Genomic DNA, 27,309 nt, shown 5'->3' with positions numbered 1-27,309 from the left:
GAAGCACATGCCCATCCTCTTAAATTCAAGGCTGTGTAAATGAACTGGAGGGTCAGGCAGTAAAGTCATAAATGTGCTGAAAACCGATGGTTAGTGCGAGCAGAGGATGGGTTGGGCTTTGGGAAATGGTGATTTGTTTGTGACACGAAGGCACTTTGAACAGTTTTATGGTGGACGGTGTTTTCCTTATTGTGGGTGTTCTGTGTGCGCATGTGGGAAAGTGTGTTAGACGAGGTGGGTGTGTCATGCGGGAGGCTGCTGGTGAAGAAAATGGAGCAGAAAATTCACCCGACAATTTTTTTTTTTCTAAGAATGGAGCTGCCGCCATTCGAAACACAGCTATTAGGTGTTTGATCAGTCTATTGATCCAGTCTTTAAAACCAACGTCTACAGCGTCCAGTCTTCGGATATTTGATCTGAATGTTTGCAATGAACTGACGACACTTTTCCTGCATTGTTAAATGAATGTGACAGTAGCACAGCTTTTATTTACCAGTCTGATTTTGTTTTTCCTTTCAGGCCGTTTCTGTTTGCACTGTCTTGCGTCATTTTCTCCGGTAGCGCTTCCATTTCTGTTATTGGTATTAATGCAGCACCATTACCTATTCGAATGCTCACTGTGTTGTAGTTGTGTTGCCAAAATTAACTGCTTGACAAATTTAAAATACTTCAGTTACGCTCTGATGTTTTTCTGAGATATTTCCTGGAAAGAACAGTTTAAAATGGTTCCAATTATTGGGAAAATAGGGGCATCACAGATCATGTCTACATTAAGAAATGGGAAATTTAACACAGCTGTGCAAAAATGGAGAGTTAAGCACTGAAAAGCTAACCAGTAAAGAGTTTATCTGTGTTTAAAACGAACCTTTCTTTCACAGAAAGAACTATTTCTGTGTAATTTGCACCTGGTGCAGTAATCGTGTCCTAGAAAGTAACTTCTTTTTTGTCTCACATGGGAGGGTTTTTTGGTTTTTTAGTGTTATTTTCATACAATTTTTTCTCTTATCTGAGCACATCTTACTCACCAAACATCTGTTAAAAACAGCTCACCCGAGATCATCTGGTGACTCATAAAAAGTCAGTGAATGACACAAACACATCCATCTGAAGACTTTACTACAGCGCCGGGTGAGGTTTATTATTTTAGGCAGGCTGTTTACCAGGTTATTTTATCAGAGTCATTATTGCAGCTTTTAAGCTGCCAGCAGCGTCAGTTGATCAAACAGTGTGGCAAAACTAAACAAAGCCATTAAAGCATAAAAGAACTAAACAGACATGAAAACGTGCACTTTCACGTGTGAATTTTGGATAATTATATGATGCCGGATATAGTTTGAAGAGTGAATCTTCATTTTACTCAAAAGACTGTTTAATCCACAATTTAGAGATGATAAATCAATCATTTCTAGCTGGATTATGATACACAAAAATGCAAATTAACCACACAAAACGGAGGTCAGGAGAATAATTTTACAAGAGGAGAAAAGTTGCAGCTGGAGTAAGTTTGTTTTTTTTCTTCGGGACTACTTTGTGAAGCGAACTGTGCCCAGACTTTTACTGAGAGTGTGAGTAGATTTTTGTGTGTCCATTGCTTGTTTATGACTGCAGGGTTAAACAAATTAAACTTAAAATAACTATTCGATTTTTTTCTCTCAAAAACATTCAGACCATCTTCTCACTGAGCCAGCAGCTGCAGGTTGCTCCTCCCACTGGAGTTGGCCAGCGGGACCACGAGCGCCGAGTTTTTATTGTCGGTGCTGGAGGTTGATGTGAGGCGAGCGCGGGTGTTCAGGCTTCGTTGTTCCAGAGACAGAGCTTCCTGTTTTCTGGAAAGATCCTGCAACATGTGGGAGTGATGCAGCTTCATTTTCTGCAGAGAGTGCCTGAGAGAGGATTACAGCAGCGAGCAGGGATGAATATCAGCTCCGGTGGCATGCATGCTCGAGAAGTTCTTCTGAATTTGGTTTTATGGTTTATCATTACTTTAAAACATCACAAATCCATAAAATGTATTTCTCTTTATATTCAAGATTGTAAGAGTGACAGATATATTTTTATAGTCCTATGTTATTTCAGCGGTAACTCTATAACTTGTCTGTTTCTCTTCCATTAGATTGTTTATACACTTCCCAATCTAATAAAAAGCCACATATTCTATAATTGGACCTAATATTTATTTAACTGGACAAGCTTGAGATGTGATGATGCCACACATAGTATGATTTCAATAAGATCTCATATTGGTGATGGGAGAGTCAGACCCTTCTGTCTCCAGCACATCCCTCTGATTCTCAAGGTCTGGACATTGTCATCTTGGAATTTACCCGTGCCATCAGGGAAGAAATTGGTGGAAAAATAGTAAGCTGACCTAATTTTTCGGGCATTTAACGTCATTCAGTTACAACCTGCTGAACTGAAGCAACCTCCAGTCATAACACTTCCTTTACAGGGTTGTGCAGTAGGCACCAGGCTTGATGAGTGCATCACTTCATCCACCTCTCTTCTTACCCTGATGCTTCAACACTCGCAAACAGGGTTGAGAGTATATTACACAAACACATATATGTTTTGTGTAATATATACAATACTTATATATTATTATTATTGTTAATACTACTTAGTTTGGCCACACAAATAAAAAATGAAGACTCACTGAGCTTCAGAGAGCTTCTGCTTCAGAGCTGCGATCGTGGCCTCCAGTTGCTGGACTTCATTAACGAGGCCGTGCTGCACCTGCAAACCATCACGATAAAAGGAGAAAAGACTTCTAATGCAATCAGTGACACATCTGCTGCTATATAACTGATATATACCTCGTCTCTGCACAGGTCCATGTTAGGCCTGTTGGTCCTGGTCTCCAGTCTGGTGTGAGCAAGCTTCAGGTTGGCTGTCTTCGCCTGCAGATCTGCATCCAGCCCGTGGATGTCACTTTCCATTTCTGCCATTTCCTCCTCAGTCTACAGACGGATGTACAGGCAGTGGGAACATGCGATGACAAACTATACTCCCTCACCCTGCTGCTAACAGCTATTATTTATAAGATCTTACAGTTTTTATTTGCCACTCCAGCTCATGTCGTGCCTGCTCTTCGTGGTGATTACGTTTGCGGAGAGCAAACTCTGTGGCTCTGCGTTGAGTCTCCAACTCATTCTGCAGCTACGAAATAAAAAGAAAGAAAGAAATTAACAGCAAATATGCCCCACCTACTCTAAGCAAGATTAGTGCACAATATAAGAAAACCAAAATAAAAATAAATTAATCAAATTAAAGAAATCCTTTAACCATCTGCAGCGCCCCCGGGTGTTCAAACACCGACATGTGAAACAATTTTCTTATTAACATGTAAGTAAAACGTTTATCCCATAGATTAAAACTGCCTAGAATATCAATGATTTTTAAATTAAATGTGACATCAGAAGATTTTTTTTTAACAAAATAAAAATGTAATACACACATTTAATACACAAAGCGCATCTTTGTGATTAATAAATGTGGCAACTACATATCTCCTCTTTAATTTAAGCTTTTAAACATGGATCTATGATGTGTGCATGAAAAGCTTTTAATCATTAAATAAACATTTGTCAAATCTGGAGAACACAGACTGAGCACAGAGAGAGGGTTGCACCAATATTTGTGCACAGTTTAATGAATATTAAAGTCATTAGGTGGTTATCATTTTTTAATTAAATAAAATACTTGAATAGTACTTGGTCGTATAATAAGTCATATTCAAGAACTCCTACTAGTTGCAAACCACCTACCTGTGCTCGGGTGAGGTTCATATCCTCCCTTATTTGCTGGGAAACCTGCATCGCCTCATGGGCACGAGCCACATTATGCTGGCTGAACTGGACCCACTCCTGGGGGGTGGAGGAACTACACCAAAGACAGCAGTTATAACAGTAGTAGCTGCTATGAATGATACGGTTTATATAGACAGCAGTAACCAAGCATCACAAAAATGCATAATACACAATATTACAGTGACACTCAGTAGTTATGGTTTTTTTGTGTAAAAGAACACATTTTGTATATAAATTTCATGTAAAAAGTATATATTACAAAAGCTTTATGAAAAGTTCTAACACCTTGTTGTGATTTGGCTCTATGTAACTGAAGTTGAATTGAATTTCCATAGTTTAGCAAATGAGGAGTAATATTCAACCAATCTTTTAATTATGATAATAATTATATCATACACTAGCATTTTATGATCTGCATACTTCATATTTCATGCACACCCTCATCTGAAGATTACCCTGATGGTATGCGAGTCGGGTTGGTCTTTAGGGAGATGTGGGGCGATTTTATCGTAAGTGACAGACAGGACATGTCAATATCCAGGGCATCCATCTTGTTCTGGAGATCAGCAGTCAGCTGGTGCCGCACCTCCTGCAGAATGCTTAGCAACCAGGAAAAAGGGAGGAGCTTAGAAGTTGGCTAAAGTCAACATGCATTTTCAGCAGTGAAAAACAGAAACTTACCATAGCTGCTCAAAGGCCCTGCTAGTGTGCTGCTGCAGAACTTGCTGCACTCTTTCAATCAGCTCCACCTCTTTCTTCAGCTGTTCGTCCACGGGGTCCGTTACCAGCTCGCGCCCTTGCCGTCCCTCCCTCAGTGTCAGGCATTCAGTGGTGACCTCCAGAGGAACAGCAGTGGCAGCCAAAGCTTGCTCGGTGTGCTCTTTGGACTGACACAAAGAAACACCTAGATGTTTCTTTAAGTATGACACATGTGCACATGTACAAAATGGACAAAGGCACCTCTCAGTCATACTGGGGCCATCTTGGATTTTGAAATCAAACATTAGCGAGAGGCAAGCTGACATTTCCACTACAGGGCACATACTACTCAGGCTCTTCACATCCCAATTTATTGTCTCCAAACGAGAGCTTCATTTACAAAATGCAAATCAGGCTGTATTAAACAAGACTTTAAACCAGGGACTGAGCTCTTAAACATATTAGGAACATGTTTGCTGAGTTATTAAACCAAATAAAGAGTCAGGAGATTTTATCACATCCAGATGGTGTCACCACCTGCTGGTCATTAGAAAGAAAACAGGTTTAAGGCACTGAAATGTTGGTTTTACTTTTTAGACAAAGAAGTATATCAGCTACCGTATTTCCGTGTTTCTTATACAGTCTACAGATTCAACCTCTGCTTTTAAAAAGTCTGAATAAATCACCAGTGTCAGAGTCTCCATCTCTTCATCCACTTTCTGAGCACAAGTTTCCAACACTTCCTTCCACCGAGCAACATCCCAAACACGGTCACTCAGCCTACGACACGTATCAGTCTCATCCCAGCGTGTCTACGGAGAAAAGGTGCTTTATTAACAACGTGTGGAGAAAGAAAGGAAAATGTTGGATGGTCCAGTGGACCGTGTCCTTTGAGCTCTGCCAACAAAACAAGACCCCACCTTAAAGTTAGTCTCGTTGCGTAGTGTCCTCCCTTCCTGTCTGATGACATTCGAAATGTGTCGTTCGTGTTGAGCTGTGGCAGACAGCTGCTGATTGTTGCTGGTCCACTCTGACACACTGCGGTGCAGGCCAGGCTTTGCATTTAGTGAAGGCATCATATTTCTGCTGAAACAAGGCCCAGATTCACTGGATCTTTCACGTACAGCTAAATGTGGGGGATCTTTTTCTATGTCTCTGTGAAGATCAAACACCAACACATATATTACCAGTGCAAAGGTACTACCAGAAAAAAGTGCAGTTATGAGTAGCAATTACAAACTGATATTATTACAAAATATTGGCATTATATCCCCTGAAAAATCTGAACGATCATAAAAACTCATCAAAATTTTGCTCTTTATTTTGAATGTTTCCATTTTAATAAATATCACAATAGTAATTTGCTTTGATCCAAGGTAAATATTGCATTGTTTGTTACTCTGTTTTGTGTCAGTGACTATATTGCAGTTAATCAGCTACTTTAGATACACTTTTATGACTCTATCAAAACTGCACACAATAAACCCAATAGTGTATTAATTATATAAGTGTGCCATCTGGAGCGTTAGTTATAATATCATTATGAAATGCTGACAAAGTAAACTGATAGATGTTATTACAATATATATTTGAATGAGTGTGCTTTGTGTTAATAAACCATACTTACAAACAAACCATCCCTGTGTATTTAATAACACTAAATGCAGATTTGAGATTTAACGGGCTGCCAGAAACAGAAACATTAATAAAACATCAGTGATAAAAGCACGAAAATAAACAGATACTACACAGTGTAAATACTCCTTTCAAAGTTACATCACCTCTTAGCAACTGCAAAAACATGTAAGAACATCAAGGACATTTTTAATTTAATTATTATAAATAATTTGGATTGTGCAATCAAAAGAAATCAGGCCAGGCGGGAAGAAAAGAGGAAGACAACAGAGAAGATTCATGGGTGGAGTAAAGGAGGACATGCAGAGGGTTGGTGTGACAGAGGAGGATATTAGGGAGTTGATGAGATGGACACAGATGATCTACTGCTAAAGGGAGCAGCCGAAAGAACAAGATGACACACCTTTGTGAAATATTAGGAATTAAGTAATTATTGGAGTCTAAAAGGCTACACCACCACGTACAATTATTTCTTTTATGGTTGTAATTTTATTGTTATTCTCAAACAGGTCTCTCTTGTAAATGAGACATTGAGTCTCAGTGGGACTACCTGTATAAATAAAGGTTAGATTAAAAATATAAGGAAATAAATTATTATTATTAGTTAAAGCGGGAAAACATGCAAAAAAATATAAATAAATCAAAGTACAAACAGAAAAATAAAAGTACAAACTACCTTTGCAATTCTTTTTCCAAATAACATTTTAGCAAAAAGTAGAAACAAGTTCAAAGGAAGATCATATTTGACTTTTTATTATGTACGTGCATGAATAAAGGATCAAAAATGCACCAAAATTTTCTACCAGCTGTCTCCCCGATTTATCTGTAATTAACTGATTTATACAAAAACTGATGTACTCCTTTCTTACTCTGTGCGAGTTATTAATGAACGAGTACAGCATTAAACGCAATAGAGCGGAATCAGAAAATGCAACAAGATAAAAACAGTCAAGTAGGCTAAAATAGCCAAAATGTGGAACGAAGTGCTGCCCTTGATTAAATGTACTTCAGTGTTCGAAAATACCAACATTGACCAGCTCATTTGAATATTTATTGTTTTCCCCTTCTGAATCTGGATGCCCCCTTTTATGTTTTCTAGATCTAAATCTGAAAAATATTGTAATGTTTAAATTTAGCTGAAATGTTTCGTCACTTCGAATCTTACTCACCGGAATTCTGGAACCTTCAGAGCTGAGCTGGTTTTTCCGGGGTTTGTTATCCGTGGCGACCGTCTCTAGGCAACAAGTACACACAACGTGCGCCTAAAAGGCTTTAATAATTAAAATACCTTCATTACGTTTAGTTGTGAGTCAGATTACCAGGAAATAATCATCAGGGAACACGAGCAACTTAAATCCACTTTGCCTAAATGACAGCCGGGGAAAATTCCTTTTAGACTTGTAGAAGCAGACTTAAGTTTAATAGACTTATTCTGCTTCGGGAAAGAGAAAAGGCTCAGTACTTATCTAAACACAATCAGATAAATCCGCATAAATTATTTCAAATGTACTACTGTGGTAGTAGCACCAAACTGACACCTTTACACACCCTTCCGGTCGCATAACTATGAAGGATAAAAAGCTAAAATAGTAAAGCTAAATATTAAAGTTATGATGTAATATGAATAAAAATAATCAAATTATCTGAATAATGTGACCAATTTGAGATCATAGCGTAGCAAAACTGAAAAAAATAGGGTCATATAACACTTTTAAGGTTGGAAATATATTAAAGAAAACAATTCAAAAAATTTTATTTACATATTTTTGGGGAGGGAAAGCATCTGTGTATCTATACATATATGCACGTGTAAGTATCTACATGTGTATAAATATATATATACACACACATCTTTTTTATTTATTCTGTTTATTATTAAAGCTGGACTATTTTGACAAGCACCGATTTCTGTTGTGATCTATTATATTGTAGTTAAAATCTAACAAAAAAACAAAAAAAAAAAAACAAAAAAAAACAACCAAAATATTGTACCAGAAGTTTCATTCCAGCCCCAAGACGCTTTTCCTCGTAACCTCGATAATAAACACCACTCGGGTATAAACACTCATTTATTGTAGTATCAGAATTAGTCATGCCAGTGGTTATATTTCCATGCTGTGGTGACTTTCAGTGTAGACAAAAAAAAAAAAAAATCTAGTTAGGTATAATCATCATCATCATCATCATCATCATAACTCGTATCCCCTCCCTGACCATGGCTGTTTTATGGTCATGAATCAGCAGCAATGGTTCCCAAGGTGTAAATAGTAATATAGGGAAAATAAAAAGTCACCAAAACGCAGCAGGACCGGTGGGCCAAAACCGAGGCCGGTCTCCAACCAGGACCTCACACCTGTATTCCAGTGACCTATTAAGCAGATACACAACCAAACCATGGTTTAATGCCCGACAGAGACGATTCGCCTTGAAAATCATCTCAGTGTTACTTTATCTGTACATTGCACCTAACGGGGGACACATATGAGCTCTAAATTCTTTATATAAGGACGTCATTGAACGTGGGAACCGCTTGCCAGTGCATAATCCCAATTACCTGAGCTATGTTAACACCTATATTCTCCAGTAGGCATCTATTAAGGCCTTACACTAAAAAGAAAAACCTCCATGCCCGTGATGTCAAAGCCACTCCCACTTTGACTCTACGGAAATTATAGTTTTGAATTCACTGACGATGGACGATGTGTGTGAGCTCCGTCTGGTGTGTGGAGTACCAGTGTCGAGAGGAAGAAATTAAAATAAACGAAAAATCCACTGACAGTAAAAGTATTCTTAGTAACAGCGCTGAGCAGGATCAAAACAACCGATTTGCTCATTATTTGTTCATTTCTGGAGATGATTTCAGCTTCTATTTTTTTTTTTAAACTTCTGTGTACACATTGTTTAAAGACTAATAAATTAAAACAAAATGGGACCATTTAGTAGCTTCAAACAAAGCATGTCCAAAAAATAAAAAAACAAACCCAAAGGAAAAAGTTTGTGTGATGATAAAAACGTAAAGACGCTAAAAATAAACTTTGTGTGGCAGGTTCATAATTTAAAGTAAAAAGAAGAGTTTGGCGGCAGCGTGGCGGTGGAGTGCAGAGGTCGATTTCCTTGAAGCAGAAGTGAGAGGTTCAGTTAGCTACTCAGTTAACGGATTTCAGAGCGTTCAAGCTTTTCATGGAGCTGCAGGAGGAGGAGACGTGTTCACTTTGCAGTCTATCGGTGTTCTTCGTGAGCCTTTTGCGTGTTTCTCTGGTCCAATTTCAGACAGAAATTGTCTCCTGTTATTTCTTCTTTTCTTTTTTTTTGCTCCTCTCCTGGTGTCGTTCAGCTGTGTGGGAGGACGCGACTCTGTGTTTGTGATCCTGCATTTGTCCAGTCCACAGTCACTGAGGTGTTGCATCTCCGTTGACTTCTATACCGTGCTGCTGCAGCTGTGCTCGAAGCAGTGCGTTGTCATTCTTTAATTCCTCAATCTGAAAACGTAAGACAGAGTATTTCATTTCATTCATCCTTGATCCTTCAAAGACTTTTTTATTAAAATGCCCCTAACTCTCTTGATTCGTGCCACGTTTATGGTGTTTTAGGTGCAAACAGGAGAGCGGCGGTGCTTTTCTCTCTCACATTCATGTAAGCGTTATTTTCTATGCCCAATTTTAACCTAATGGTCACAATCGAATGCATGAACTGGAAACAAATCCGTGTTCTGTATCTTGCCCAACATGCAGGCCGGAGGAGCCAGGATTGAACCACCGATTTTCTGTTGCCCCCGCTTTGGTGTTGAGGCAAAGAAAGTGGAACCTCAGTACTCTACCTCCACTATTAGTCAGAAATAACAGACAAAACTCATATTGAGCAGAATTTAATTCAGCTTATTGGTGCAGTCCTCTGCAGCGTTTATTTTCTGTCATGTTACAATGCGCTCACAACGTTCAGACTGATCGAGACACTCGAGTTCAACGTTTCTCTCTACTCTTGGCACTGCACCGCTTTGTCTGTGAGGACCCAAAGCCCCCTCCACCTTCTGTTTGCAAAGGGTAGCAAATCAAAATATGAGATGTGTGCACAATGATGGGAAGTTAACCTGTTGTCTAAGCAGCTCGTTGTCCATCTCGACTCGCTCCACCTCTTTGTAACTGTCCTGCAGCCGCTGGTTATTCTGACGCAACTCGCGGATGTAGTCGCACGCTTTGGACAGGATGCCTCCTTTACTCTGAGGAACAAACAAATAATATAATATTTTTCTTTCTAGTCTTTCATTCCCACTGTGAGCTGACTTTTCTCCAGCGGCTGACACACTTTGTCATTGCTTCCATATAAACACTTTGTTACCTGCTGAGCTAAAAAATAAAATAAATAAAGTAAACACTGTCACACGCCCCTGGCTGTAGTAAAGCCTGGTGAAGGCATGAATGAAGTCAAAGAACAGGGTGAACAGGAAGTGAATGAAGGCCTGACAGAGGCAAATTTAAAAAGATCAGTGACATGAAACGGCTGCTTTCAGACTAAATGAAGTCACGTTACATACTGATCTAATCTAACTAGCAGGAGCTTCTGTAACCATCTGTCAGCACTTACACGGTCATGCAAAATATACACGAGTTTTCAGTGAACTTCAGAGGGTTTTTTATACAACGCTCACCGCTCCGGTTCTGCTGTCGATGCTGCAGTCAGGAATGATTTTTGACAGCGTGACAATCCAGTTATTAATCTTGTCTCTTCTTCTTCTCTCCACTGTAAAGAAAATAAAAAGGATGCTCAGTTTTAGCTCTCGCAAGCTGTGGTTTCACATACCGATCAGCCCCAACATTAAAACCACCGACTGGTGACGTCAACAACACTGAACATCTGCTGGGAAACCTCAGCTCCTGCCACGCAGATCTTACTTCGATATGTGCTACCCTTCTTGTTACATGCACGATAAGTGAAACTGTTTCTGTTCTTCTTCTGTTGCTCTTCTTTTTCCAGGTATAAAGCCTCCACCTATTGGCCCATTTAAAGTTAATTGGTATGTGTCTATTGGCTGATCTGTGCACAGTAGGTCAATCACTCGCCATACCAGTTGGTGGCGGTAATGCACCAATTCGTTTGCCAACCGTCAATAAAAAAAAAAAAAAAAAAAAAAAAAGAAAAGAAATAGAAGAAGAAGCTTCGCCTGCTTCCGACTCTCAGTGACCTTTGTGTTTGGTAGTTTCTGTGTGTGAACAGCAGCAGACTCCCACAGCACGACATCACACCATCCCATGCAACAAAAACTGCTCAGAAACCAAATGAGGGACACCAGAAGAACCCAAAGAGTGTATTCCCAGAACACAGAGGCTCTACACAAGAGCCCACATAAGATTAATTTAATGTTGTGGCTAACCTGTGGAGATACATACGAGCTGGAAAAAAAATGCTGCTGGGAATGTGCACTTTTACATGTTACTGCCATTCATGTCTGTGATTAAAGAGCAATTAAAATAAAATCGCTTTCAAACTTTCATTTAAGTTTAGATCCTTCCTTCACTATTCAAATTAAATCTGGTCTTTCCTTAGGAACTTGAAGTTAAAAAGGAGTGATAGATGTGACAGCCCTGGAATATCCGTAACCTTGGCGATCACGCACCTTCATTGTGCTGTGCTCTTCGCCTCTCATCCCTGGGTGCCCGTGGACCATCTACTTTCCTGTAAAGGCACAAAGAAAAAACACAACAATTGTAAATTAACATTAAAAAAAAAAATGCTAAGACACCACACTGAATGCTGATGTGCCAAAACTGTGACCCAAAAGTCTGTTAACAACAAAAAGTATTGATATAAAGGAAAGCATGTTAACCAAAACCCATCTGGTTTTAGTAGAAAATTATCTTTAGTTAGGTTTAATGAGCTGTAAAGAACCCCACAAATATACCAAATGCTAGAGTCTGTGTTAACTAGACTTTCACCTCCGAAGAACAGACCCAGATCCTTTAAGTCCTCTGAAGGGCACGCTCTTTGAGCTCAACCCTTTGAAGGATTCAGGCTCTAACCCCCCCCCCCAAAAAAAACCAAAAAAAAAACCATGAGTACGGTTTGCTGTTGCCCTCTCTGAAGGAGAATCAGTGACAAACTAAACACCAAAGCTCAGTGGTTCCCACACACTTATTACCTGGGAGGGCTGCCCAAGTATAGTAATGGGCCCTTATTATAGTTAGCCTTTCATTTTAGCATTTTTTGCAGTTAATCTTATCCTCCTCACTTTTATTTTGAAAGTCTCATCACCGGGTCTGAAATCTAAATCTGTGGGAAACACTGATGCCTGAACTAAACCTGCAGTTATTAACCAAAGCCACAGGCAGACCAAACTCCAGTTTAATCCACCAAACGTCTGATTCTACGACACATGATGGGGGCAGGGTGGGGGGCGTAAGTGAAAGTTCTTCTCACCAGTCTGAACTGCCATGCTGCAACATCTCGCTTTCACCAAGGTCTCTGGGGATGGCAGGTAAGTAGGACATAGTATGTTGGATGTTTTAAATGATTTAAATGATGGTTTTTCTTTTTTTTTTTTAGTATATATTTATTGTTTTACACACAATGACAAGACGGATCACGCCAAGAAGGAAAGCAAGAGGCAGAGTACACCCAGTCCAGTGCAGATTGGGAGGAAAAAGGTGAGATGTCGGCCAAACAGATGTGCAGAGGGATTATGGTGATTTGGTCATTCTGAGATTTTTTGGGAAGTAGCATCAATGTGCGGCGAAGCTTTAAGTTGTACTCACGCAGTGTAGGTGTGTGTGCGTGGCGCTATGGTACGTTGGGTCGCCGTCTGCAGCACCTCAGGTGGGCTCATCATCACGTAAAACTGACCTGGATTTGACGAAACACCACGAGGCGTTAGATCGACAACATGAGCCTGTTTAATTTGACGGTTAAAGAAGTGCTTCTCACCTCCCGCTTGTGTAATTGTTGGGTCGGCGGTGGCCTGCACCGACACGGCCGTGGCTGTTCCATCGCTGACTGTGGCTGCAGGGAAATAAGCGAAACGCGTCTCTCCTCCCACCGTCTCCCCGCCAGGACTTCCCCCGTTGCTGAAAGGATTCTGGATGACGGCCTGCAAAGTCGGAGAGAGAAAGTTTATACAGCTGGAATCATCTCAAATACAAATTCGATTACTTTTGCCACTGGAAAACCAAAATGCTGAAATACAGTTTTCAGAATAAGAGCTCCTTAACTCCTTAACCCATGTTTGATATACAGACTGACTCTGTGTCATCCGGTCACGTCCTTGTCATGCACTTTTTCACAGACTGTGTTTTTAAAATGTCACAGGTGTTCATGGTAAAAGCCAAAAATAAATCTTAAAATAGGGTCACGACCAAAAGGTTTCCAGACCGAACCATATACACTTCTCTAAATAATTACAGCCCGTGTGAAATTTCACGTAGAAGAGGTTGACGTCATGGTGATCCAATCCCCTATTTGCATGCCCCTCAGCCTTCCTGTCAGCCACGAGCTGATAGATTAGTCAGATAAGGAAGCGGGTGTATCTGTGGCTTCCTGTACAGACTGATGGCTGCTGCGTCTTGACTGCAGTCTGTTTTTATTTCTAGAGCCTTTTGTGCATCCTGATCATCTTGCAGGGTTAACTGACCTGCGCTACTGCCTGAGGGGCTCCAGCAAATGCTGCAGTGGAGACGACGCTGACGGCTCCCGTCCCGTCAGCTGCCGCTTCTAGTTGGTCATCTGTCACCTGAACCACGCGATAGGTCACCTGCAGACAGAGGAGGGCATGAAGTCAGTGACCAATATTGGGGTGTTTGAATTTTGTTTTTGGTACGAGTCGACCTCGCACAAGCCTGGTGATGCACATTCATCGAGTAGCCGTCACGCAGACGTTTCATCTTATCGTTCATCTTATCATATCACAATATGTATTCTGAAGATGACAGCAGTGATCCAATCACAGCGCTGCTGGGACAGCCACCATCACTGTTCACAGCCTCTCAGAAACTCTTTCTTACCATATTTCGTGAGTTTCTTTGGTTCTGAAACTTCTCAAGTTCACTTTCAAATATTTGGGTCAAAATTAAAAAAAAATAAAAAATAGATTTTGTTCAAAGGTGTCAGTGACTGTCAGGAGTGAAAACAACAGTCGTTGCTAATTTTGCATGTGCTTATCAACCCAATCAGTTACACTTTCACCCCACAGACCAACAGTGACACCCACGTTCAATGACCTCAGGCGGCGTGACGCCCGGATTTCGATTCGATCGCTGCCAAAGTTGAATCTGTGGCTACAGCCTCGCTTTTAAAGAAACATAACTGGGATAGAAAGAAAATAAGATCCACAATAAATATGTCAACTGAAGAAAAAAAATCACTGACAGAGCAACTATATCACAACTGCCCACTCTCCACATATTTATTACTAAGGTCTGCCTGGCTTTGTTGTAAAGATATCCTCACATCCTTTGTGTAAAACTATGACGCCTGATCCCAGGATACTAAAATCTGTTGTCACAGCTCAGAACAGGAGTAAATTTTTCACCAACAGTAGACAGACGCTCGTGCTGCTGATGGACTGCTACCTTTAGAAATATGGCTCTGTGTCTTGCTGTTGTGTCCGTCTCCCTTGTATAAGACTGTTATACTCCCACTGTGAAATTCTGGGCTGATTTACAGATTTTTCATGTTTAAAATAACAATTTGTCCGATAGCTGACGCCAAAGAGTTTTTTACATTTTTCTCCTTTGGTTGAGGTAAACAAATAATTCTTCCTTATATAAAAATGAGCTGACATCCTTTGAAAGTTTTTCAGCTCCTGATCAACAGATCCTGAACATTTAACCAGGGCACAACTGCTGCTATCAGTTACCGTGGTTACCAGTATCTGAAGCTTTATTGTTGCATTCCAACTAGAAAATATCTGAATGGCAAATCAGCAACAGAGGAAATGCTGCCTGCAGCTCACCTGTCCGCCGCTGTTGTCTGTACGAAATTGGTACTGCACATTGTGGTCAGCAAATGCAGTCTGAGGGACACCGGTGATGGTCACTGCAGTCTGCTCGTCCGTCCCCACAGCTTCCCCTGCAACACACACACCACCACGTTTCAGACCTCGAACACTAAACAAGCGCAGGGCCGTGTAACGCAGGTGCACGCCTTTTGGCTTAACAGCAAGCCTGTTTTGTTTTTCTGCATAGGCAAAAATCTGCCACTGTCCAAACAGGTTTTGACCTCGTCTGAACTATTGACATGTTACTTTCCAAGTGGAGCTTCGTGTACTCACAGTACTCATGTCCTCACTACCATAAAATTCATTTTTAGTCACTAAATGCCAAGAAATAACAAAAAAATATCCACGGTTTTGTTGAATTAACTATATCCAACTCAATCTTCCTTGTGTGGAGAGTCCAAAAAATGCATTCTGAACCTGGAAAAACTCTATAAAGTCTCACTTTTAAGTGTGTTTTGTTTCAGTCGTGTGGATTACAAGAACAGATGCTCCTACCTTCCTGTAGCTGCACCACCTCCTCTGTTTCCTGTTTGTCGTGACTAAAAACAAAAACAGAGCAGAGCTGAGTCAATTTCAAGTATTTCTCTGAAATAAGATCATTAACGTTTTCTGAACAAAAACCCAGCTCTCCTGAACCAACTGAGGAAATACGGCGCCCCCGGGTGGTTATATAAGGGAATAATCATTAAGATATAAATAAAATGAAACATTACTGGCGTCTAAGACTTAAAATCAGTTCATCTGCACTTAAAAGGGGGAAATGAGAATTATTTAAGACCTAGAAGTCTAGTCTAACTGCTCTGACCAGTTGCGCATGGAAAGGCAAACTTCACAAATATACATAATACTCCAAACAACGCCCTAATGTGGTTGGATTTAAGAGTTTGAAACCTTAGAGATGCTGCATCAGTTACAGTAGCAGTGAAGTGCGTTTACTTGTTAGCCTAAAAACAGTCACAAACTGCAGCTGTGCACTTGTTTTTATTGTGCATTGGATAAAACAAGCGCACAGATTTGGAAACGGGCGCACAGCTAATGTGTGCAGAAATCCTCTGAGCAAAGTGCGCAGACAGTGCGGGACAACACGAAACAAATATTAAAAGTACACTGAGAAGGCAGGTTATTAACTGCACTGCGCTGCAGGGAGCAGGGGGAAAACAGAGGGGTTTATAGGCCGTGGTGGAGCCATGTCTGAGCAGGAAGCGGGCAGCAGCTTCTCACCTCGCCGAGCTGTCCAGACTTTGCTCCAGCATATCCATGAAGCTTTTGCGGGTGTAAAACGCCGATATTCAACGACACCGAATTACGGAGATGGAAGCGCTGATCACGGGGACAAACACACGGGTCATGTGAGGAAGACAGTCCAGGACACGTGAGGCGCCGACCGGGCAAGGAGCTAAAATGGAGGCCGCTGAGGAGCAGGACGGAGCTGTCTGCGTCTGTGCGGAAAAGTAGAAAAAAAAAGAAAAAAAAAGAGTCCGAGTGTTTCCGCAGCGGTGCCGAGGCGGTGGAGGGAGGCTGAGTCCTGGATTATGATCGTTATTGTGTTATAAATTCGGATCTGAATGCACGGATTGAGGCTGGTTTGCTGTTAAATTGGTTCCTTTATGTCCTCCGTGTCCTCTGTTTGCGCACAGCTGCTGTTTGTCCGCGCAAAGCGGCTGCGACATGCGCTCCAGAAGACACGGAGTGGATTAGTTTGTTCGTTTTTTGACAGAAGGAAATGCGTCTTTTTTGCTCTAAATGTCGCTTTGTCTTTGTAAGATTTGGAGAGCTTGTATTCACGTGACTCCTGGTGTGCAAACAGTTTGGTTAGAGACGGATTTTCAAGGGATTTGTTTGGTTAATTCTCTATTTAAAAACGATTTACTCGTGAATTATTTGACTTTGGATTTAATAGCGCGGTAAATATTGTCACTGAGAGTCATTTTTTGTGCTCGTTTTTCTCTCCCAATCAATCAGTTCCTCAATGGGATTTTTTTTTTCGGGTCTCTTTTGCCCAGGTGACCACAGAGATCCAATACGGGTTTTCTCTCAAACCACATGACAAAAACTGTCTACATAACAAGGCACAGCCGAAACTCGCATGGTTTTAACACATCGGGCAGCTATGGTGACCATTTTACTTGAAATTCAGACCCAGTTTGTACATCGCTGAGCTGCTAAATGAGTGAAAAAGACAAATAAAACGGGTTCTTGTTTCTTTACAGCCAACCTTCCCATCAATTTCTGACAGTAGGAGGCGATGCTGAGTGTCAGCGGCAGGAGGCACGACGTCTTCCACGGCTGATCTGCGCAACTGAGATCAGCAGATTTTCTTTTACAGTCTATTTAATTCACAAATAAATGCACCTTTATCATACACAGAATCTCAGAAGCTGTCTATAAAATAAAGCACGAACATACTGAAGCTTGTAAGGCCTCACAAAGCACATCACATTTATTTAAGAACATGTTTTACACATTAGGTCCCTGTTTGTTTGTTTGTTTGTTTTTTAAATACTTGGTAATTTTACACCAGATATCCATAAATCCTTTGATTGAAACAATATTCATTGCCGTTTAATTTACTTGCATAAAGGCTTTAACAGTGTGTCCAAAAGTCTAAGTTAAGTCATAATTCGTAGTGTTTAATAAAACTGTCTGCCATTTATTACATGTCAGTTTTTAGAGCCAGCACAAAGGGAAAAATGAATTTTTGCAAGCATAGCTTTAACCCTTTAAAGTCCACTATTAAAATGAACCACTTCTAGCTTGTGTTACAGGTTATATATGGGATAAAAGTGCATATGAGAAGAAAAAAAACCCTACATACGCACTCATCGGCCACTTTATTAAGTACATCTAGTTAGTACTGGGTTGGACCCCCTTTTTCCTCCAGAACTGCCTTAAGTCTTCATGGCATAAAGTCAACAAGGTGCTGAAAACGTTCCTCAGAGATGTGGCTCCATATTGACATGATAGCTTCATAGTTTCTGCACATTTGTCAGCTGCACATTCATCCATCTCCCACATCCCAAAAGGTGCTGTACTGGAGTGAGATCTGGTGACTGTGGAGGTTATGTTATGCTATGCTGCTGGAGGCAGTCATCCTAAGATCGATACACGCTGGTTATAAAAGGCTGAACATAGGAAGATTGTGCATTTAAAATGTGCATTTAAAAATGCTTAATTGGTGCCAAGAGGCCAAAGCGTGCCCAGAAAATATTCACCACGCAATTACAGCATCACCAGCAATCTGAAAACATTTTCTCCCAGAGAAAAATACAGCTCACGGGATATTTTCAGTTTTCTAAAAACCCCAGAGATGGTTGTGCGGTAAAATCCAAATAGATCAGTAGTTTCTAGAATACTCAGACCAGGTTTGCACCATAAGGGCGTCCAAAGAAAAAGAGAAACATTTGTTGCCCATTCTGATGCTCAGTTTGAACTTCAGTAAGTTGTTTCACATTGCTTAAATGCACTGAGTTTTCATCATGCGATTGGCTGATAAGAAATTTGCATTAACAAGCAGTCAAACAAGTGTCCCTAATAAAATGACCAGTTAGCATATAATCTCCATCAGCTTGTTCATCAGTTTATGAGATTTAGTAAAATTCTTCAGCCTCAGTGTCTTTGTAGTCACTCCAGCTGTCCAGCCATTCATTTTCCTAGTCAAATTTTGGTCTCAAGCAAGGCAGACTGACCTGGCTGATATAAGAGAGGCGAGATGGAAGCACCTATAGAGGAGCATGTCTGTGGTTCCGAGTGTGGGAGGAGACTGGAGCACACAGGGAGAACCTGTAAACTCCACAGAGAAACACTCCAGCCGACCAGGAGGTGAGTGCTAACATCTGCACCACTGCGTAGTCCTCTCATCCTGCCACTGAAATGTAAAGACACTGTATCATCTGTATCTGTAACACTGTATCTTGTATCTTCTCATACATATTATATGTATGATGCTTAGTGATGTTTAGTGGGCTAAAATCAGAATAATTAAAGGTCTACAAAAGAAAACCAGAGCACACTTTTGGTACTGTTTTTGTTTTATGACTCGGAATCTCTTAGTTAAGGCTGTCCAAAGAAATACATTTCTGGCCATTTAGGTATTTAAACCAAAGGCTAAGTAGGAAATTTGTGTAAGAGCTTAAGAAAAGATGTTGTGTAAATGCATCCTTACAGGATGTGAAGACTCCAGCTCTGTGGGGTTCTTCTGGGGTTAAAACTTTTGCAGAGCTTTTACGAAACAACTACAATTCAAGTCTCAGCCAACAGATCTGCTTAAAATTATCCCTTATAGGCATCACATGGCTTTGTGCGTGGCTTTGTGCAGAGGGTGACTCATTTATTCAGACTGTACACCCATTACAGTGAGACAGAGAGAGAGAGACAGAGGGAGGGAGGAACAGCCACCTAACAAGTGCCAAACTTGAGGCCAACCTCTCCTCCCATCTCATTCTTTCCTACATGGGCACTCTGATGGGTTTGCAGACAGCTCAGTTTGCAGACTGAAGAGAGAACCAAGACGAACACTGGGATCACGTAAGGAAATCGTCAAACTACTCCGCAAAGATCTCCAGAGATTTCTCATCCTCTAACAAACTTTAAAAAGGTAAATCGAATTTTATAAGTTAGTATCTTTTGGGCAAGGACATCACTTTGATTTTTGGGTGGAGTTGTTAACCCCACCCATGTCTTTTGATTAATTGTGCTTTGTCGTTTGTGTGCTTAATGTTAGGGGATTAAAAAGAGCCGGATGTCTTTGGAAGTAATCAATATGTTCCAGTGAATTAAGCTTTGTTTTCTTTTGAACTTTGAACTTTGAGCCAAAATGTTGCCTCATTTTTGTGTGTTTCAATGAATATTTCTTGGGCACATTTCTTTCATCTTATTTGTGACACATGTTCCACGTCGACTGTCGGATCAAACTGAATGGTGTGCATTTGCACTTGAATAAAACCTGCTCAAATTGACTCTTTAGACTCAAATGAATATAATCATATCTGTTTTTGACAGCAAAATAAGAAAGTTACAATGGCGACACCCAAAAACACTCCACGAGGTGCAAACACACCACTTTCTCCCAACCGGATCACCCGTCTCCAGGAAAAGGAGGACCTCTGCAACCTCAACGATCGACTGGCCGTCTACATCGACAAGGTCCGCTCTCTGGAGGTTGAGAACGCCGGGCTGCGTCTGCGCATCACCGAGTCGGAGACAGAGGTCAGCCGGGAGCTGACGGGTCTGAAGGCCGCCTATGAGACGGAGCTGGCAGATGCCCGCCAGACACTGGACTCGGTGGCCAAAGAGCGAGCACGGCTGCAGCTGGAGCTGGGCAAGCTGCGAGAGGACCACAAGGAGCTGAAAGCCAGGTATAATGTTTACTGTGTTTGCACGTGTCTGCAGGAGCTGCTGAGAAAAAAGATTGATTACTTTGGGTTTGTGCCCTCTCATCTTGGGTCCCTAAATTCCTTAAACTCACCCCTGTGTGTTTGATCGATGTGGGTGGGGTTTTTTATGTTGTTTTTTTATAGCTATAGTGGGAGTGTGTAACTTTAAAAGACAAAATAGTAACAACAAGATGAAATCATGAGCTGCAGAATTCACCCTTACTCATTCCTTACACTCAGGGGCTGTCACGGCACGATTTAATGTGGTTTGACCTTTAGCTTCCAGTATCTAATTTCAGCAAGTCTTAGGAGTTTCTTGTCATTCTGCTGACTTCATAACTCATTTCTCTTTGTGTTATATTTACATTAGCAGTTACTATTATCCCATAATTATCACCTGTCCCACAGTGTCTGCTGTTCAGCTAAAGTTACACGATACAGCTTTTGAAGTCAGGATTGCCAAACTCTTCTCAGAAAGAACTCTGCTGCAGAGTGTCTGGTGATCATGAGATGTCTCGCTGCTGCGAGGCATCTAAAATCCCCCTTTTCAAACAAACCCTTTCAATTGAAGGCATCTATTTGTCCCTTAATACAAATGTGAAAGGGTTTGGACTTCAGTGTTGATACATATTAAGCAGCAGTTACTCATAATCTTTTAATAACTGATGTTTTAACTTGGTGATGCACTGAGATTTGTGTTACCCTGCCGCTGGGACCACTCCCTATAGCTGTAGCATATTCTCCTCATTGCTCACTGGGCAAGAGCTGGAGCGGGATTCCAGCTCTTTCCCATGCTTCCACATCCAGAGGCTGATGACTAACTCTTTCCCCAGCTTCTCCTCCTTCACCAAAGTCATCATTATACACAATACGTGGCAGTGTTTAAAGAGCTCCACTCTTGCCTGGATTATTTTTCCGTAAATAATAAAACGACGGCCACAGTGTGTTTGGCAAAGCCAAACCGTTGCCATGGCAATATCTCAGCTAAAAACCAACAGCTGTGGCTTGTGGCTACCAGATCCACGGGACTCGATGAAAATCACTGTGGTCTATGACTCATATGCACCGAGGTCTTTCCCCTGCTTCTGCTTCTTGTAGACATCCTCATTCAAAAATAGCTCATATTTGTTTGATTAGAGTGTGTAAAGGAAACTATAGTAATTCAGTTTTAGGTCTTAGGTTACTAAAACAAATGCAGTAAGATGCTTAAACTCTTAAACTATGGATTCTCAAAGCTTGAATGAATTGAGTGTCATTTGAGTAAAACGAGAGAAAATGTACACATTGAAAGTCTCAGTGGCATTTGTATAGTAGTTTAAGGTTTTGTTCAAGTATTGTTGCTATGGTGACTAATGGAGATAAACATGAATGAGAAATCCTCCCTTGATCTCACTCAAAGCTGTCATAGAAAATGTAAAGTAGTGCGTTCTTTCATTCATGCTTGCACTAAAAATGAACAAAAGCTGCACTTTGAGAACTTAAAGTGGAACTTAGTCCCCATTTTTGTTTTCATAGGAACACTAAAAAAGAGTCAGAACTGGGGGGAGCCTTGCAGAGGCTCAAAGACCTGGAGGCTCTGCTTAATTCGAAGGATGCTTCCTTGACTACGGCTCTGGGAGAAAAGCGTAACCTCGAGGTGGAAAACAGGGACCTGAAGGCGCAGGTTGCCAAGGTAAAGTCAAACCCACGCCCAATTTAAAACTCAATAGAAACACATCTGGGCTCAATCTTTCTGCAGTCAGTCTACAAGCTCAGAACCTCTCTGTTTGTCCTTCATAATCCTCTTCTCTTTCTTCCAAGTTTTGTTAGTAAATGTCAGCTAATTCAGATTACAGCAGGGGTTGAAGGACAGCCTCTCTGCATGTTTTCCTGCCCGCATACTCCACTGACTGCTTATTTTCCACTCCGCAGCATTACTTTGTACTCATACTCGGCACATTTTGTGCTTCTTTTTTAGTTGGATACCAGCTTGGCCGATGCCAAGAAGCAGCTGCAGGATGAGATGCTGAGGAGGGTGGATGGAGAGAATCGCATCCAGACTCTGAAAGAGGAGCTGGAATTTCAGAAGAACCTCCACTCTGAGGTCTGAGCGCTTTTTGCATATGTTCTTATCATTAGTTAATCATTTTAAAAAGTACCCATGCTGGACTGTACTGATAATCATTGCTGGTAAATTTTCAATAGGAGCTGCGGGAGATAAAGAGGCGCCATGAGTCCCGCATGGTTGAACTGGATAATGGCCACCAGCAGGAGTTTGAATGCAAACTGGCCGAGGCACTGGCGGATATGCGCAACCAGCATGAGCTGCAGATTAAAATGTACAAGGATGAGATCGAGAAGACCTACAACACCAAGGTAGACCATCAAGTTACTGTTACTAAAGGTTTACTTTGCAGCATTTATGTCTTCTGTTTTGGTCCTCAGTGGTGAAAGAAAGCTGCACTGAATAATTGCGCAGCAGAAATATCCAGTTAAAACATCGTGACATGGTTGTGTAGTTCCGAGTTGTTGGGCTTTCGCAGTTTCACAAATGTCTTGTAGAATTTGGTTACAGTCCATGTTTTATCTCCCTCCATCAGCTGGAGAGTGCTCGTCAGTCAGCAGACAGGAGCAGCCACCTGGTTGGGGCAGCACACGAGGAGCTCCAGCAGATCCGACTACGCCTGGAGTCCACGTCGACTCAGCTGAGCCAGCTACAGAAACAGGTTCTTACAAATAATCAGCACACACTTATCTGCAAGCATACATCACTTAAAGAAAAGGGTGATATTTTTCATATTTCAGAGCAGGGGTGCAAAACATAAGACACAATCGACCCACCAAAGCTGTAGAAAATGTAAAGAAGCGCATAGATTTTGAATTTTTAACTGCAGTTTCATAGGTTTTACAGATGTTCCTGGTAATAAAGATTGCTCACTTTCATGCTAAATCAAAGTAATTAAGCAACTAAATGACAAGAAAGTTTGTCTTTCAAATATTGAGTCCATAGTAAAAAGAACAACAAAAACTTTATATTTTATCATTTCAGAACAGTCTGTGGAAAGAAGTAACATAAATTATTCTGTAGTTTTGCGTATTTATCATGTAGTTTCACTGGTCCGGCCAATTCAATATCACTTAAGATCAAAGTGGGGTGTATGTGACTCACTATGCAAAATCAGTTTGGCATCCATGTTTTAAAGTAAAAACAGACCCCACAGAAATCAATTTAATTTAAAACAGAAGTTGTTTTTATAGATTTACATGAATTAGGCTCTTCAAATTGATGCTGGCTGTAAACTCCATTTATTTGTTTAAAAGTTCAGTTTTTCATGGTTTCTCTAGATTTCCTTTGTTTTTTGAGCTCAATTATTAACTCACTCCTTGATTGCTCTTAAGGTCTCCAGACTTGCTTGTTTGATCCTATCAGGCAGTAACTTTGTGACTCTTTGGTTTGATCCAGCTGGCAGCTCGTGAGGCAAAGATCAGGGACCTCGAGGATGCTCTGTCGCGGGAGCGGGACAGCACGCGTCGCCTTCTGGGTGAGAAGGATCGAGAGATGGCAGAGATGAGGCACCAGATGCAGCAGCAGCTCGATGAGTATCAGGAACTCCTCGATGTTAAGCTGGCCCTGGACATGGAGATATGCGCCTACAGGAAGCTGCTGGAGGGAGAAGAGCAAAGGTATGTGTAACGACGCTCATCATTTCCTCTGTGTGGTTCATAAACATTTATCTCATCATCGTCATCAACATGTTTCTCTCTGCAGACTGCGTCTTTCGCCCAGCCCTCCTCCTACCAGGGCGGCGGGAAGTCGATCCTCTACTTCTGGAGCTCTCTCTCGATCTATCCACCACAGCGCTCAGAACTCCCCTGCTAAGAGACGTCGCCCTAACGACACAGACAGCGAGGCCTCCAGCTTCGCCGGTGGAGCCGTTTCCCGCACTCGCATCACCCAGCAGGCCTCGGCCAGTGGACGTGTCACTGTGGACGAGGTGGATCTGGATGGGAAATATGTCAGACTCAGCAACAAAGCTGATGAGGTGAGATGGAGAAGTTGGAGGTGGACTGACTACATTACTATTTGTAATGTAGTGTATTTGAACTCTGACGTTTTTACCCAACTACCCTCTTGCTCTTGTAGGATCAGAATCTGGGGAACTGGCAGGTGAAGCGGCAGGTGGGATCTGGCACTCCCATCGCCTTCAAGTTCCCAGCTAAATTCACCTTGAAGGCTGGTCAGAGGGTGACGGTTAGTAGCGTCTTTATTCAGCAATCAGAATCACCAATCAACACCTGATTAGCACAGATGATTTACTCTGTACTGTCCATGTGGTCAGATCTGGGCCTCTAATTCTGGTGGAACTCATAATCCTCCATCTGACCTGGTGTGGAAGAATCAGCCCTCCTGGGGCACCGGAGACCTCTTCCAGACTACTTTGATCAGCACTAATGGAGAGGTATTTTGAATTAAATCAGCTTATTGGGCTTGACAGACATTTCATTCAGACCTAAAGTGTCAAGACATCAAAACTCATGGCCAGTATATTTAAAATATACCGAAACTGAATGAATAAATAAGAACTACAACACTTTTCTTTCAGGAAATGGCAATGAGGAAGGTCACCCGCACTCAGTTTGAAGAAGAAGATGATGACATGGTGAGAGAAATGATAGTTTTCCTAGCATGTGCATAATGAGATCATGTGCAGGACCAGAATCCAATTAGCAGCATCCACTGGTTTTGCATTGAATTAAAATAAGAATCACATCAATTCAGATATTAACATTTCAAATGGATCCGTATCACTGTGTGGGGGCGGTAACATTGAAACTGAGCATCACGTGTTGCATGATAAGGTGATGGTTGGTAAGTAAAATAAAGATATTTAAAAGGATATATGTGTTTTTAGTTAGGTGAAGCAAGGACACATGTTCGTGTGCAAATGAAGAAATACAGCAAAATGTCACACAGTTGCAGCTCCCAATGGATATTTTACATTCTTACTAGAAAAATGATTATCAGTAGCGTCAAAAGAATAGTTGCAAACACACATATTTCATCAACTGTTTACGCAACTCAATGTTAACTGTTAAAAGAGACAATTTAAAAAAAACAAAAAAACAGTTCACTTATTGTTTTTAGGCTCTTGTTCATTGTATCAGGGCTACAAAAATACAGGAGACAAAGGCGGTTTAATAACAAAAGCTGTTACAAAACCAGTCCTCCCATAGATACAGACTATTTACACACACAGGACTGAGTAGATGCTCGTTAAACAAATAAGGGTGGGGCAGGCAGTCACAAAGGAGTGTCAGAGGTGGGGGGAAGAGACAAAGACAGGAAGTCAATCCCAAGAGACACAAAGAAAATCACATACCAAAATAAGACAGGAAATGGAAACAAGAAAGACAAAACAGAGACCAAAACATTAGGAAAATATCAGTGAGAAGGAATGAAAATTAAATAAGCACAGACACCACGACACATACTTGACCTTTATTACCACTGCAGGTTTTTTTTTTTAACACACACTAATTAAAAGCTGTGTCTGTGCCTCAGCAGGTGGCTCACAGCACCTGTGGGGACGGCGAGTACAACCTGCGGAGCCGGACGGTCGTGTGCGGCTCATGCGGACTTCCTTCAGATAAATCCAGCAACTGCTCCGTGTCCTCTGCTTCCCGCTCCTTCCGCAGCGGAGGCATCTCCGAGGGTTTACTGCCCCACTCCTACGTGTTCAGCACGAGCACACCTCGCAAGGTGAGTACCGCAGCTCATACAGGAGATATATGACTTCCCTTTCATGCAAAGATTACCTCTTTTTTGTCTATTAATATGCATGTGTGATAATTCTAATTTTGTCAAAATTTCTTCCTAGACTGGAGGCAGAATGGAGAGCTGTCCAATCATGTGAAGCCCTGGGGCCACTACACTACAGTTTCTATAGCTTCTTAGGTATCAGTTGTTGAGTTATCTGGTATAGTTTTTAGTTCAGTTTATGTACTTCCAATTTATTTTCAAGTTATTGAATGCCAGAAAATTTTATACTGCTTTTTATAATGTACATATGCATGAATAAGAATAATTTTCCAGAGCCTAAAGGTTAATTGGGGTTAGCTTTGTTTGTTTTTTTTATATTAGAGACACTTAAGGTTGGAAAATGTAAACCAGTTACTTTAACATTCATTCGTTTTAAAAACTTAATTCAAATTAATGTCATTATACTCTATAGACACTCTGACACAGCGGGGTTGTGATCAGTTTACAGTTTTACCAAAATTGAAAACTTTTTTTTTCTCATTAAATCTTCTTACACGGTGAAGGTAAAATGAACCCAACCTTGCTACAGATCTACAGAATATTGTCTGTTTTTTTTTTTTATTAAAATGAATAAACGTGTTTTCAGAAACCTGCCTTTTTTCTGTGTCTTTCTATTTACTCAGTTTCTTACAATATTTACTGCCTCACCATAGAATCTAATACAGGGGTGGGCAATTCCAGGCCTCTAATAATTCCTCTAATAGGACACAGTCAGGTGTTGCTATATAGTTCACCTGTTTGAACGAGGCCAAGAGTTTTATTGATTTAATAAAAATCAATAATTAAAAAAAAAAAGTTTCATTCAAATGAAGAAAAATATGACATTTGTATTCAGGTTCACAATTACATGATAACAATAATATAAAAGAACAGATTATAACTGTTCAGTATTCATACTCGTCCACGGTATTATAAAACTATAAGGTGCATTTATTTCACCACCTCTTGAACTTTACTTGAGTATTTCATTTATATTTTTGTACCTTTTCTCCGCTATTTAGAAGGAATTCCTGC

General features: G+C 40.9%; 3 protein-coding genes across 7 annotated transcripts; 1 reads left to right on the top strand and 2 right to left on the bottom strand.

Moving 5' to 3' along the window:
- Positions 1-24: 24 nt before the first annotated feature.
- Positions 25-8,052, bottom strand: tekt2 (tektin 2 (testicular)). 2 transcript variants are annotated; one of them, XM_040020268.1, is made up of 10 exons: positions 7,310-8,052; positions 5,426-5,660; positions 5,192-5,317; positions 4,488-4,693; positions 4,262-4,405; positions 3,765-3,879; positions 3,049-3,156; positions 2,814-2,957; positions 2,654-2,733; positions 25-1,883 (listed from the first exon to the last, which is right to left on the bottom strand). In XM_040020268.1, exons 2-10 carry the CDS (start codon positions 5,582-5,584, stop codon positions 1,676-1,678), a joined length of 1,290 nt encoding a protein of 429 aa, XP_039876202.1. In that variant the 5' UTR covers positions 5,585-5,660; positions 7,310-8,052; the 3' UTR covers positions 25-1,675. The 2 variants fall into 2 exon arrangements, with proteins under 2 accessions (XP_039876202.1, XP_039876203.1); XM_040020269.1 differs by having other exon boundaries at positions 5,426-5,588.
- A 1,369-nt stretch (positions 8,053-9,421) lies between these two features.
- usf2 (upstream transcription factor 2, c-fos interacting) lies at positions 9,422-16,766 on the bottom strand. Of its 2 annotated transcripts, XM_040020270.1 has the most exons (11): positions 16,345-16,766; positions 15,619-15,662; positions 15,079-15,194; positions 13,759-13,878; positions 13,056-13,218; positions 12,887-12,974; positions 12,552-12,596; positions 11,752-11,810; positions 10,786-10,877; positions 10,228-10,356; positions 9,422-9,619 (listed from the first exon to the last, which is right to left on the bottom strand). In XM_040020270.1, exons 1-11 carry the CDS (start codon positions 16,380-16,382, stop codon positions 9,530-9,532), a joined length of 984 nt encoding a protein of 327 aa, XP_039876204.1. In that variant the 5' UTR covers positions 16,383-16,766; the 3' UTR covers positions 9,422-9,529. The 2 variants fall into 2 exon arrangements, with proteins under 2 accessions (XP_039876204.1, XP_039876205.1); XM_040020271.1 differs by lacking the exon at positions 12,552-12,596.
- Positions 16,767-17,092: 326 nt separating this feature from the next.
- Positions 17,093-26,888, top strand: LOC120726588 (lamin-A-like). 3 transcript variants are annotated; one of them, XM_040020265.1, is made up of 15 exons: positions 17,093-17,236; positions 17,334-18,942; positions 19,597-19,717; positions 20,122-20,477; positions 22,011-22,167; positions 22,453-22,578; positions 22,680-22,850; positions 23,075-23,200; positions 23,938-24,158; positions 24,244-24,517; positions 24,619-24,726; positions 24,815-24,934; positions 25,079-25,135; positions 26,038-26,235; positions 26,354-26,888. In XM_040020265.1, exons 4-15 carry the CDS (start codon positions 20,140-20,142, stop codon positions 26,387-26,389), a joined length of 1,932 nt encoding a protein of 643 aa, XP_039876199.1. In that variant the 5' UTR covers positions 17,093-17,236; positions 17,334-18,942; positions 19,597-19,717; positions 20,122-20,139; the 3' UTR covers positions 26,390-26,888. The 3 variants fall into 3 exon arrangements, with proteins under 3 accessions (XP_039876199.1, XP_039876201.1, XP_039876200.1); XM_040020267.1 differs by lacking the exon at positions 17,093-17,236 and having other exon boundaries at positions 17,341-18,942; positions 26,041-26,235; XM_040020266.1 differs by lacking the exons at positions 17,093-17,236; positions 17,334-18,942 and having other exon boundaries at positions 19,477-19,717.
- The last annotated feature ends 421 nt before the right edge of the window (positions 26,889-27,309 follow it).

Source organism: Simochromis diagramma, unplaced genomic scaffold (genome assembly GCF_900408965.1).
Source record: "Simochromis diagramma unplaced genomic scaffold, fSimDia1.1 OVJJ01000753.1, whole genome shotgun sequence".
Lineage (NCBI taxonomy): Eukaryota > Metazoa > Chordata > Actinopteri > Cichliformes > Cichlidae > Simochromis > Simochromis diagramma.
This window is presented reverse-complemented; position numbering and strand designations above follow the sequence as displayed.

Excerpts from the sequence above, each read along its gene's own strand:
- tekt2 (XM_040020268.1), bottom strand. The coding sequence starts at position 5,584 with ATGATGCCTTCACTAAATGCAAAGCCTGGCCTGCACCGCAGTGTGTCA. Across the intron at positions 2,958-3,048 it reads TGGAGTGGCAAATAAAAACT|ACTGAGGAGGAAATGGCAGA; the intron begins GTAAGATCTTAT and ends ATCCGTCTGTAG. Across the intron at positions 1,884-2,653 it reads CAGAAGCTCTCTGAAGCTCA|GCACTCTCTGCAGAAAATGA; the intron begins GTGAGTCTTCAT and ends ATCCTCTCTCAG.
- usf2 (XM_040020270.1), bottom strand. The coding sequence starts at position 16,382 with ATGGATATGCTGGAGCAAAGTCTGGACAGCTCGGCGAG. Across the intron at positions 11,811-12,551 it reads CAGCATGGCAGTTCAGACTG|GAAAGTAGATGGTCCACGGG; the intron begins GTGAGAAGAACT and ends GTGCCTTTACAG. Across the intron at positions 9,620-10,227 it reads ACGAGCTGCTTAGACAACAG|ATTGAGGAATTAAAGAATGA; the intron begins GTTAACTTCCCA and ends TTACGTTTTCAG.
- LOC120726588 (XM_040020265.1), top strand. The coding sequence starts at position 20,140 with ATGGCGACACCCAAAAACACTCCACGAGGTGCAAACACACCACTTTCT. Across the intron at positions 24,935-25,078 it reads TGATCAGCACTAATGGAGAG|GAAATGGCAATGAGGAAGGT; the intron begins GTATTTTGAATT and ends CTTTTCTTTCAG. Across the intron at positions 26,236-26,353 it reads GCACGAGCACACCTCGCAAG|ACTGGAGGCAGAATGGAGAG; the intron begins GTGAGTACCGCA and ends ATTTCTTCCTAG.